General features: G+C 37.8%; 1 protein-coding gene across 4 annotated transcripts in view; it reads left to right on the top strand.

The window, feature by feature from the left end:
- LOC113052029 (pleckstrin homology domain-containing family A member 7-like) overlaps positions 1 to 13,824 on the top strand; it is a 79,807-nt gene that overhangs the window by 51,781 nt on the left and 14,202 nt on the right. For 3 of the 4 annotated variants that reach the window (XM_026216272.1, XM_026216274.1, XM_026216275.1), the window contains exons 9-13: positions 6,494 to 6,669; positions 9,118 to 9,519; positions 10,633 to 11,167; positions 13,225 to 13,308; positions 13,566 to 13,691. In XM_026216272.1, coding sequence (XP_026072057.1) covers positions 6,494 to 6,669; positions 9,118 to 9,519; positions 10,633 to 11,167; positions 13,225 to 13,308; positions 13,566 to 13,691 — 1,323 coding nt within the window. The remainder of the gene's footprint in view (positions 1 to 6,493; positions 6,670 to 9,117; positions 9,520 to 10,632; positions 11,168 to 13,224; positions 13,309 to 13,565; positions 13,692 to 13,824) is intronic. The other variant, XM_026216276.1, reaches the window with a different exon arrangement.

Below are 13,824 nucleotides of genomic sequence, written 5' to 3'. Positions count from 1 at the left end.
CAGTCATTTGGTTCCTCTCTCTGCCCTCTTCTGACAGATCACTAAGTAAGCTTTCTCTGTTCAGGGCGCTCACAAATTCATAAGGGACTCAACTAAAACTCTGCTTGTTTTAACTAATCATTTTCCTCTACGTAGTTACCTAGTAAACCCTCAGACAGATAATTTTTCTTGTTATGGAAAGGTATTTTATTTTTTTTCTATTAGTGAAGTGAAAGTGAAAGTGACATTCAGCCAAGTATGGTGACCCATACTCAGAATTTGTGCTCTGCATTTAACCCATCCGAAGTGCACACACACAGAGCAGTGAACACACACACACACACACACACACTGTGAACACACACCCGGAGCAGTGGGCAGCCATTTATGCTGCGGCGCCCGGGGAGCAGTTGGGGGTTCGATGCCTTGCTCAAGGGCACCTAGTCGTGGTATTGAAGGTGGAGAGAGAACTGTACTCTTATCGGGCGATAATAAAATATCGCCGTTAATCTATTTTTAAAGTTGGGTTGAGAGCTGGGTCTATACTAGGTGAGCTAAGATGACTTTCACCTTGATATTTTAGTGCGGATGTATACCTAGCCGAATCTGTAGGAGGCGAGAACGAGCCTTTAAACCTGTGTGCATTCCTACTGTGGAATTACCACATCAAATGTGACGCACGAACATGGATGCAGCTAAAATGCCACCGGGTTTGCTTCAGGGAATTTGTTTTTTTTAAAGAAGCTTCCCAATGGAAACCTCGACAAGACGCACGCCTGTTTCACACATACTCCGTCTGCAGTGCGTATGCAGTCTTTGTGTGTTTCGTATGTGGTGCAGATGCAGCATGGACTCATACTCATTGTGCTTTCACACAGGACACGTTTGCAGTCCGCTACTCAGTACGTGAATGATCGCTGCACTGCTGCAGATGCAACGCTCTTGAAACTCATTGACGGACCGCAGTCGCGTGAACGCTGGAATCCGTTAACATGGGTTCGAAGAAAATATGCAACGCATACACACTGCAGGCGGATTATGTGTGAAACAGGCGTAAGTTTGTTTGCACGCTGTGGAATGTGGAATTCGTTTACAGCTTTTTCAAGCACTTTAGGATGCATTTTGGAAACAGGAGATGAGCCCCTGGTCTAATGCACCACCTGTCATGAGAAACCCGCTCTCAAAGACTTAACGTTTAGACTTGAACTTCATCATTTTATTTGGGTAGTAGCACACATATTCTGAATGCCTTCGGCAGAATTCAAATGAGCCATTTTAATCTAGATAAATCTAGATTAATTCCAAGATTACAGTGAGATTAATCTAGATTAAAAAAAAATGTATCTATGCCCACCACTAATTATAACAGATTTATTCTTTAAATTTGGAAGAGGCCTTCTCTGCTGTCATCACCGAAGCTGCTGTTAGCTCACAGGAATTCACACTGAGCTTCCACAGTCCTGTTCTCTTTCACAGAGCAGACATGGGAACATCATTATCTAAACCCTTCTCTGAGTGAGGCCTATTGATGGCAAGCTTCCATTGAGCCTCACACACTTCCTCCCACTGTTTACTGCGCTCCAGCGGACAGTGAAATAATGTTTAAGAGCAGAATATCCCAGAAGGCTTAGAATCATGTATATTATACCTACTGCTCTGGAAAAATAAATCTGGTTTAAACCTTTGTACCACTGAGGTGGAAAAAACTGCAGTTTTTCACTGATAACTAACCTCTAGCTTTGTATCAGTCTTTGCTTTTTTTTTTTTTTTGCTTTATCTATCTTGGTCTCCTCCTGAAGCAGAGCCTCTTCTAAAGAACAATACTCCAGGAATGTTTGATCCCATCACTGCAGCTCATTCATTTCCTCTGCTCCTTGGCTCCACCATCCTTCCTCATGGGTACACGGTGCATCATACAAACTCCATTACCCTGCCTGTATTCCCCAGTGCTGGAATATGTTTGACTATTGTGCCAGCAGGCAGATTAATTATACCTCTACTCTTTTCCTAATATCCTCCCTCTTACTTGCCCTACAGAATGTAATGTACCAGAACAAGGTGCAAAGCCTTGTTCACTCATTGGCGCTCTGGGTGATAATTAGTAGGTTGTTAGTTAAGAGATCTCTATCAGTGAACCTAGCCAGCAGCTATTTGAACATTCAATATTCAGTCTACTGTTTGTCTAATGTTTTCTACTCTAACAGGCTTATGTTAGGCAGCAATTAAATAGTTTGTCTGCATACTGTACATGTGAAGAAGAGTCTTGCATGTTTGTTTATTTTCTGTAATATTAAGATATCTTTAACACTCTCTGCCGGAAGGTTAATTTCTTTATTTAATAACGATCTGTTGGTCAAAACGGCAAATTCAAGTGACCAACTTAAACCCGTTCTGAAAACGTTGGCCTCACACAAAATTTGAATGGTTGGATTTTACATACGAAAATTCACAGAGCCACGGGAAAAGGTGACAGCAATTTTATGAGTATGAGCAGTTTTTCAGTGTATCAGAAACAGCGCAGCCTGAACACAAATGAATCATTCTTAATAATGTGTTGCTTTTAGAGAATCAACTGTCTGGTTGTTGTCACCATCTGAGAAGTTGGCAGGAAGTCATGAAAGGTCTTAATTTCATGTAGGAAGTGATATGACATGTGTTTGGGTTTAAAAATAGAAGAAGATTTTTTGTTTCAACTGATTCATTTATTCATCTACAGCAGTTAAATTTTATGATGTTAATTAATAATCTTGTCCCGTTCTCTGGAGTGTTGTAGTTCTGCTTAGATTTGCTGCCTCTAATGCTAATTGCATTTCCACTCACTATGCTTATCAGGCTAATGTTTCACAACCAGGGACATTTCAACACATAATCTAGTTTTGGTTAAGATTTTTCACATAGGCCGTGATCCACCTCGCTCTGTTTTTGCACAACTCACTCTTATTCTCTCATTCCTATTGGCCTATTGCTTCCTTTTGTGACCTGGTGCATTATGGGAGCTGAACCGGGTGCATCTGGTGGAATGGCCGTCTCCTGAGTCAGCCTCTTGCATGAATAGGTATTTTAATTTCCATTCATTACTATCAGCAGATCTCCACTCCATCACCATCCAGTGCATGGCATTTTCTATGGAAGATGAAAAATGCACATAGTCCGTGTGCATTGATGTGTTTTAGCATGCATGCGACTCATTCTGCTTCCTCTGGAACAGGCAATGCCAGCTCAACAATCCTATCTTCCTATTTCTTCATATCTTCCAGATTTGAATATTGGAGATGGAGATATATCCTTATGAATGTGTGAATCTCATAGTAAAGACTGGCACTGCTCTCTTCTCACCTTATCACTTGCATCAGTATTTCCAGTGTTGGTCATCATTCCCATTTCTACACTCTCATATGCAATTCAGTCGATTCTCAGTACTGTAACTATAATATGAAGTGGGTCTGATGGTAAATGTATGCGATTATATTTACAATTTCTGTTTATACACTACCATTTAAAGGTTTGGGGTCGGTAAGATTTATTCAGTGTTTTAAAAACCAAAATATTGTGAAATATTACAATGTAAAATGACGTTTTAAAATATTTAAAAATGTAATTTATTGTTGTGATGACAAAGCTGAATTCTCAGCAGCTATTACTCCTTCAGAAATCATTCTAATATGCTGATTTGTTTTTCAAGAAGCATTTCTTATTATGCTGCTTAATATTTTTATGGAAACTGAGATAAGAACAGCATTTGTTTGAAATGGAAGTCTTTTGTAAGACTGTAACATTTAAAACATTCACTGTCACATTTGATCTATTTAATGCATCCTTGCTGAATAAAAGTATTAATTAAAAAAAAAAAAAAAAAAAAAAAACTTTTCATGTATAACACATCTGAATTGTTTTTATGTATTTTTATGTATGTTTTTAACCAGATGTGAATTTCACACAGACATTAAGGCCAAAAGATAAACATATGTATGTATGCATCATCTTGAATGTTTAATTTAAATATAATTTATATCTGAGGAATATTCCAGGTTATTTACAATTTATAATCAATGGACAACATTTTTGGCATGTTTTTGAATACCACAACTTTTATAAGTCCCTTTTGTTTGTTATTCTAACAAAACATATTTTTGTATTGGACAAAGGGGTTATTTAAATGGCTGTTCTTTTGCAATAGTTGTATTTTTCAAATGTTTTTGCACCCCGTCTCCATAACAGTTAACTACAGTTGTGTTTTTGGTCATTTTTCACAACCGTTTGAACATTTTTTGTTTTTTTAGTTTTTTGTGCCACAGATGCTGTCCATGAATGTTAAGTAGGAAATAAAACCTCTGAAAAGGTTGAGTGATCGAGCAAATTCCTCTAATTAATCACTGCGTATCCCACTTAGAGGGATAACCCTGAATGAAAGCCCAGGACTAGATGTGTAATCTGAGGTCATTAACTTCTTAAAGACAGGAATTTGACAAGAATATAAATCTGCAGACAATGCTTTCCTTCAGTAGCTGATACTTGATATAACAGGCACTGAAATCACTGCCCAGGTTTTGTCTTCCATTTCTCATTGTTTGTCATGATTAAATGTTATTAATGGTTACAAGATAACTGGTAGATCTTTCTTTTTGCTTTCTTCTATTGTAAAATGTATTTTGCTTATTCACATTTGAATGTGTAGATGTGTGTATACGAGTAAGAGATTTTATTACATTCAATTAAAAGCATTTTGTTTTGAAATGGAATAACTGTGTCTCTCTGACAGCCCTAGAAGAACTGCAAGTCAATGAGAAAACAGTAGGATAATATGAAGACTTCATGAGAAGATATCGGATATTGGAAGGGCTGCTTTGGCCATTAGTGTGTGACAGGCGGGATAATAGACTCCTAGAAAGGGGGGAAACTTGCTGTGAGCAGAGATGCAGCTGTCGAATTGTGAATTAAGAGGCCGATGCATTGACTTTCTACTGATTGAGTCCATGTTACCAGATGTAAGCTCTGTGTGTGTGTGTGTGTTGTAGGGGTGGAAAGAACTGTCTGCTGTCTGTTTGAATGGGTCTGGGTGTGCCTGGCAAAAGCGCTGAGCTGGACTCGCGTTTCGATGTGCGAGTGGTGGCTGTTCCCCCATCAGAGAGATTAGACCAACAGTTGCATTTTGGCAGTAGCAGATTTAGTGAACAGAAGGTGCATGGAGCTAGTTTAGCTGGGGGCTGTTAATCCTGGCCTTAAACAGTAAGAGAATTAACAGCTTTGTTTATGTGTGTAAGTATTTGTGTGCATCTTTAATGTGTGTGTGTGTTTTTTTTTTTATGTTTGGTGTGTACAATTGACCCAAAAAGTATTTGAACACTTATTGTACACTTGATAACCAGATGAAGAGGGGGAGGGCAAGTATAGAGATACTTGTGTGTAAACTTTCTGCTGAAGGAAATTATATAATATTTGTGGAATAGGTGAAGTAAGTAGAAAAGATTTTCAGTCATCTCCTCTCTGCAGGAACGGCTCAGATTTGATTGATTGATCATTTGTTTGCTGTGTACTGAAGGTTGGAGTTCGATTTTCTGACAAGGATGATTTTTGTTCAATGAAAGACTGTTTGTACCTCAGACTAAAATAAAAAGGTAACAGATGTTATGTCTCGAAATTGTATTTCTTCCAACTACAACTTTATTGCTTAGAACTGTGATATATATCTTACAAATATGACTTTTATTTCCCACATTTTTTAATGAAAGAAATTAATACTTTTATTCAGCAAGGATGCATTAAATTGATCAAAATTCATATTTTATATTTATTACTTAAAAAAAACGTTTTTAAATTTATAAATTTATTTAAAAATATAAATGTATATTTTAATTAAATGCTGTTCTTTAGAACGTTCTATTGAACAAGAATCCTGAAAAAAATACATATATTAAAAATATAAATGTTATTTTAAAATGTTTTAAATTATTACATTAAGATATTTCAATTGCTGTCTTACTGCATTTTTTAAATAAATGCAGCCTTGGTGAGTAGGAGACTTTTTAAAAGCATTAAAAAATCTTACATCATTTGTTTTGGGAGTGTATATCTCAACAAATGCAACTTTCTGTCTCACAGAGTCAATTTTAAACATTCTCACAGTTAGTAACTTTTATATACTCTGAGGCATAATGGGCTTTCATATTCTGAAGCATAGTCTGCAGTACAACAATTATTAATTAATTATTTTTCAACAAAAGTCTTAAATGCTTGCATAGTACAGATCACTAGTGCAGATAATTTGACTGAAGTGCATGATGATATTTGTTACAATGATAATGTAGTTATCATTGGTTAGTAATCCTCTTACAGGCTATTTCCTGAGCTCTGATCACCAAAATAAACAGACCAGATCAGCATAACTGTAAACTTGCTACAGTGATGCTGTCACAGCAGTACAGGGGCCCGCTGGTCCCAGTGACTTACATGCACGTGCAACCTCTATGCGTGGTCAGAGCTGATGGTCCCCTCTGTCTCTCTGTCTCTCCCTCAGGCCTGCCACACGGGAATGCGCTCCTACATTTACAATAAGAATTCTCTGATTGGCTCGCAGGCTGAGCACTGTGGCATGAGGACCTACTTCTTCAGTGCAGACACACAAGAGGACATGAATGGCTGGATCCGGGCCATGAACCAGGCTGCACTGATGCAGAGCCATGTTGTGAAGAGGTCAGTCACCTCCTGCTGCTGCAAAGCTTTTCTTAGGGCTGACGTCTAGAAACAAGATCAGTATCTTCTCAGACACCTGGGCGGTATATTCCATTAAATACAACAGGATAACCCTTACTTGATTTGTCATTTATTTTCAAACTGTGACTTTATTTGTCAGAAAAAAGGACAGCAAATGCATTAAAAGTACATTAAAATAAATAAACAATAAATCAAGATACAAAAATATAAATAAATAATACACACCAATGGATAAAAAAATAAAATAAAAATTAATTCCGTCCAATTTTAGCTGGATTCATAAAAAAAACACTTGACCTCTGAAACAACTTATCTTTTCTGCTGACATATCCAAGACTGCATTGTTGGAGAAAAATAATATTAGCCAACAATATTAGTGTGTAATATTTTTCTCTCCTTCATGGTCCAGTCAAATCCCTATGGGTTTTATCCTTACAGATCCCCTTACAAGAATGTCCTTACAAGTTCCCTTACGTATTCTTTCTTAAAAAATTGTCACGTTAAAAAAAGTCAAATGTATCATGGAAGCCGTTTCATGTTTTATTTTAGAACTGGCTTAAAATTTGAGACATTTTTATAAAGTGACACAGTATAGTATTAATTATGTTCTCCACTGATTTCTCCTGGCTCTTTAATTTCCTTTATTCAACCCTCATTAATGTCATTTAAACTGTCATCTATCATCAGTCATTCTTGATTTTGAACTCCTTTCATTTGTATTCAACTCGGGAGGCCAGCAACACAAGCACATGTAAAAAAAAATTAAAAAAAATGTGTCTTTGCTATGTACCAAAGTTTAAGTTTGGCGCAGCTGTGACCTGCAAATTCACAAAGCGCAAAGGTATTAATCTTATAACGGACCTAAAGAGCATCTGAACATCACAAATCGCTAAAAAAGCTTAGCTTTGCTCTTTATGCTGACTTGTTTGTGTATTTGAAGTAGCTAAAATTCATTTTGGGGACCGTTTGCTGTCCCCAAAAATGTTTGGATCATTTTTAAGATAGGAATAGGAATACTGATGGCATTAATAAACTGTAGCTGTATGTTGTGGTCTAGTTATTTAAAGGAATAGCTCAACCAAAAATGTACTTACCCTCAAGCCATCCAAGAATTTGTTTCTTCATCAGAATGGATTTGTAGAAATGTATCAATATATCACTTGCTCAGCGATGGATCCTCTGCAGGGAATGCGTGCTAGTATTAATTTAACTAGAATTAATTCCAAACGGCTGATTATAATATCACAATAATCCAAAAGTATTCCAAATGACTCTAGTCTATCAAATAATAATGTCTTATGAAGTAAATATTTAAAATGTATAATTTATAATTGCGGCATTTTAGCTTTAAAATGTTGCTTCTGGCCAAAATATGGCAAGACAATAATAACCCATGATAACACTTCCTCCAGGCCATCCCCTGTTGTCCTATCACATTATGATTTAGATCTGCTTTGGACTGTGTTTTTGCTTCTAAATGGTACTTTATTTTGTGGAATATTGTGATGTTTTCATGGTGGGTAAGTAATCAAAAGCTTAATTATCTTATCCAGACAAATTCATCTACATTTGGGATAGCCCTGAGGGTATATGCACATTTTCAGGAAATGTTCCATTTTGGGTGAACTATTCCTTTAAGCTAATGTGTGATCTCCAGATCCCAGCAGAAGCTGTGTGGTGTGTTCTCATCTGCTGCTGTGGTGCTGGTGCAGAGGCACAGTGCCATAGTTGAGTACATTTTGACACCGCAGCTCTGGGGAGGAGTATCACTTCGGCACGCTGCAGCCAGCTGACTGTGGGCCACCAGCCCAGAACACAGCACTCGAAATGGGGCGTGATGTTCGTGTGCTGCCCCCATGAGTGCAGAGAGGGTTTGTCCCTAGGGCTTTCCTTATAGCTGGGCTTTTATAGTATACATAAAAAGGAGAGTAGGTGGTTAATAACCATGAAGGTGGTTATATATGTCATTAATGGTTGGTAGGGCTAGTGTAGTCTAGATTTTGTAGGCAAATGCTTTTCCACAAATATGTGGAGTGTGGGAAGTGTTGCTATACTTGTCTGATCAAGGTGAGGGGTTAAATGTCAATGTTAGTGCTGCTAAACCTATTTTGACATTCCACTGTAGGCCCTTAGTTCATAAGTGGGATGTTTTGAATGTTATATAACAGTGCCATCTAGGGATAGATTCACAGTATTGCACATGATGATGATGTCATACGTATTTGAAAAGTCATGTTTCAATTAGGATAGATTCTAGATGGTCAGTTATCTGCACACTGAGTTGTAGATTCAGTTATAATTTACGCTAAAGTCTGAACTCATTTCTGTCCTGTTTGCTCCTAATACTGCTACATCATTGGAAATAAGTCTTAAGTTATAGCTCATTTTAAAGGTCAAATATTAGCTGTTCGTTTTTTTCTTCCATAGAGAAGCTGAAAGAAGCTCCAAACCTGAGCAGCAAGCAGTCCCTCAGACCAACCATTTCAGAAGCAGCGTTAAAATCTCCTCCCAGGCTGAAGGCCTCCGAGATGGGGAGGAGTGCTATGTGTACAGCAAGGAAGCGTCGGAGGATCCTGTTAAAATCTCCTCCGGAGAGATGGAGATGGCAGGGATTTCCCAATCAGGTGCCCATTCTCGCCCACCTTCTACGGTGCCCACTCACAGGAATGGGCTGCCCTCCTCAGGCATACCTCCTGATGAGAACGGGATCATGGTGTATAAGAGGGGTCTCGTCCCCCGTCCAAACACGGAGAAAAAGGTGCAAAGGAAAACTGCGCAGGCTCAGGTCGAGCACTGGGTGAAGGTGCAGAAAGAAGACCCCTCAAAAAGGTCAGTTTTGTGTGTTTAGACAGCTTTATATGTGCTGTGATGGGGGGAGTAATGTTAGGAAACCATACAGGGTTATGTGTAATACTCAAATTAAATGATGTCACATTGGGAACTCAAGCCATCTGTAGGATTCAGTTCTTTCTTTTTATGAAGGAGCTCCCACTAGTGGTTATGATGTAAACGCACTAAATATTTAAGAGACTGTTTTGTGTTCTAGCAACAGCATTCTGGTTATTGCAGTTTTTTTTAACACCTCTTATTTTTGTAAAATCCATCTAGTTATCACATTCGCACTATTGCACTTGCAATAAAAGCCTGTGAGGCATATCAGCATTTGGTGTTTCTACATTGCAGAAAAACACCATTGTAAAACAATGACTTACCTTTACGTTTATTTATCACCTTAATTGATATCTATAATATAATTATCATTTATTAATGATAATTAAATTAATAATAAGATATATTAATAATATATAGGTCACACTTTACCTACATTTAAATTAATTGTTTGGTACAGTGCACTTATTGTATACATACGGTACATGTTTTTAAATTGTACATTGTATATTTTCAAAATACCTGCATGTAAATACATCTGTAATTAATTTCTGTAATTACATTTATAATTACACTGTTGACCCTTCCCTTACACGTCAACACACCCTTAAACCTACCCATACCACCAAACCTTTCCCTGACCTTACCCGTATCCCACCTTAAAAGCACAATATGAACACAATAACTACATTGCACTTGATGTACGTACATAATATTTAAGGCCTCTTAATATAAAGTGAGGCCAATATATCTATATTATTTCCTTTTATTAGTTTATTAGTATAATAATAATTATTATTATTACTATTATTATTAATATTTTTGTTGTTGTCATTTGCTTAATAGTTAATATATTAGTTATGATTGTTGTTGGTGATTAATAATAATAATAGTAATAATTTATTTGCAGCTCAGGTCAGAAACAAAAACATTTTAAAAGAAAAAAGTGAATGTTTTTTTATTAATTTAAATACTTTGTATAGCATATGAATGCTAGCTGACAGTGAGAAGGACAGAATATTAACAATAAAATAACTTTTTACAAAATAACAGCCATCCCACTGCTGAGTACAAACTTCCCAGACGGACACCACCTCTCCAGCCTAAGTCCGTCATGATGGAGACGTACCAGTCGTTGCCAAAGACCACTCGCCACCACTCTGGAGGCAGTTCCCCACCAGTGTCCCGTAACCTGCCTAGTGACTATAAGTACGCCCACGACCGTCTTAGTCACTTTCGTATGTCGTCTGATGAGCGGTTGGCCACTAAAGAAGGCATGGTGTGGCAGCTGTATGAGTGGCAGCAGCGCCAACAGTTCCGCCATGGAAGCCCCACTGCACCAATCTACACCGGGCCTGACTACATGGACACGTCTGCCTTCAGAGTTACTCTGGAAATGCCACGATCCATATCTGTGCCTCCATCACCATGTGACATACCCCCACCCAGCCACCACTCCAAGTCCTTGTCCCCACGCAGGCCCCACACGCCCGCCGACAGGGTGACCGTATGCCCACTGGATGACTTCACCACCGTGGACACTCCCAGTTTGGGTTCTCCCAGAGGAATATGTTCCCAGATCTCAAAGGTAGGGAACGTGGAGGAGTTCACATAATCTCACAATTTTAAATCACTTGTGGCGAGTCCTTCTCTTTGTTCAGACCACAGAAGTGTTGACCACCGAAAGCGTCAAGGGTTATGGGAAAACCGCGTTTCCCTTTACTCAAGCTTTGATTTGGGCTTTGTGACAGGATTCACACAGTCGTCACTCAGGGCTTGACTGCCAGGTGCCGAGGGTGTGTTAAAAGAGAGCGTTTTTGTTTATGTGTGTTGCTGAAAATGCTTTTGTGACAGATAGTAGCATCTGCCAGCTACACCCCCCCACATGAGAGCGCTGCTCCCAGCGCCACATTCACACGCAGCAGTCACAGAAGACTCTTACAAGTTAACATACTGTCACTACCATTTCTGCTCTGCATACGGCACGACTCGTGTGAACTCACTAATTACATGCCTCCAGCAGAAAGATTCACAGAAGCTGTCAAAAACCAGATAGAAAAAAAACAGACCTTCAATCAGTGTGCAGTGATACCACAAAGAATATACAGCAGAATCTTAAAATCTGAGATATTAGTGAAAACGTTTTCATTATTGTTGTTGCATGTTATATTATCAGCATAACTCGACAATTGACTAATTAATTGCATTTTAATAAACATTCATTGCTATCAAATTAATTGCATTTTAATAGCCTTTTTAGCATGATGAATAGCATGATTTGAGAGTGATTAAAGAGAAACGATTAAGTTCTTTTGAATTTTCAGTTTGTCAAACATATGAAATATATTTAAATATTACACAGAACTGTTTTCAGAATGGATAATAATAATAATAAATATTCTGGACCATCATGTGACACTGAAGACTGGAGTAATGTCTGCTGAAAATTCAGCTTTGTCATCAAAAAAATTAAAATAACATTTTAAAATATATCTTAAATTATAAATGAGTTATTTTAAGTTTTAATAATATCTCATAATTTGTTTTAATTAAATAAATCCAACCTTGGTAAATTTAAGAGAGTTCTTTCAAAAACATACAAAATCTTACCAATCACAAACTCTTAAACAGTCATGACTGTACAAAAAAATGTATACATTAAATATTATTTATTAATAGGGAAAGTATCTATTTTAGGAAGTTTGTGAACATTTAAGTTTTTTTTTTTTTTTTTTTTTTTTGCATTCCAGTCACTTTTTGCTTTCAAGTTACTTTTTTTTTAAACTAGTATTTTTAATTAAAACATTTTGATGTTGGAGAAATTGCAGTCTCTCAATAATATAAAGTCATAAGTACTGCATGTATAAAATTAGAAAAGAATAATAAAATGATGTTTTCTAAAGAAGATTTGGATAAACTACATATATCACACAGAAGGACACACTGTGTCTGATTTGTGATGTTGAATAACCAGTAGCAGATGTCTATGCATCCTAAAGACTTGAATGTGTTTCATAGAGCTGTACAGTTTGTGTGTTTCATAGAGTGTGTTTTCATAGCTGTCGTAGAGCATATCTCTGTGGAGGATATCTAGAATGTGTTTATCTGGTAAGATTCGCCAAAGGCTAAGCAAAGCGCCCAATAAACCTCCTCAGCAGTGGTCTCTTTCTTCTGATCTTGTATTTAAATAAAAAACCTATTATACAGCAAAAATGCAGTACCGTGGGATTCACATTGGAAACAGTCTATATTGCTTCTCTGCTGATAGCAAACAAATGTTATTTTAAAAAAGCATGTTGAGGATAATTTATGTGTAGTTAATTAAATCTCTTGTTGTTTCTGTCCTTTTGAGGTGCTATGATGGGCCTAGATGAAGAATTTTGTATGTTAAGCAAAACTGTCAAACTGTCAAAGCCCTGTGGCACATTTGAAATCAAGCGCACAGTTTTTTAGCTAAAATAAACAGATGCATGGGTAAAATGTGCTCTGCTGAACTCTAGTTTTGTGCTAAACTTTGAAACTGGCTTTTACCTGACTGTACAGTATCTATTTACTAAAGGAGTGAATTTGAGAATGATAGAACTGCGATTGTCTTAATTTTTCATTGTAAGTGCCACCATTCTTAGTATTTTTGTGTCTTCACAGACCTCACAAATAGAGAGGAGATCCATGCCAACAATGGGGTACATCACGCACACAGTCAGTGCACCAAGTCTGCATGGAAAAACGGTAAGACTTCCATTGAGAGCAGACTTTTTCAGATGAGCTACCCAGAAAACATAGGAGATCTGCTTGGCAGATGACATTTTGGCCACGAGGAGGTTTTTGCTTTCTAGTTTTGACACAGTGAGCTATGTTTTTTAAAGACTGGCAGTTACAGTTCGCCTTAGTCCACTTCTATTGGCCAAATTTCACCTTCATCTTGGCACTGCCCTGGTGGTCACCTCCTGAAGTGCTTTCTCTCCCGTCTCCCCGCTGTCCTGCAGCCGGAGGAGTTGACCCTGCTGCTCATCCAGCTCAGGAGACACCGGGCCAAGATGGCCAGCGTGCACTGCGACACATTCACACACCTGCAGAACCAGCACAACGGCCTCTCAGGCCCCAGTTTGCAGGTTAGAGGGTCACATTTTCCCCTTAACCCATCCTGAGCACATCATGCCCTCTTTTCCCTAACTCCCATATCCTACGCTGTTGGTTTTAGTTATGATTGCGTTGGTTTAGTGTTAGCTGTCCGTTAGCATGGAG

The sequence above is a fragment of the Carassius auratus genome, chromosome 32 (genome assembly GCF_003368295.1).
Source record: "Carassius auratus strain Wakin chromosome 32, ASM336829v1, whole genome shotgun sequence".
Taxonomy (NCBI): Eukaryota; Metazoa; Chordata; class Actinopteri; order Cypriniformes; family Cyprinidae; genus Carassius; species Carassius auratus.
Note: the sequence above shows the minus strand (reverse complement) of the source record. Positions and strands in the feature narration are given on the sequence as shown.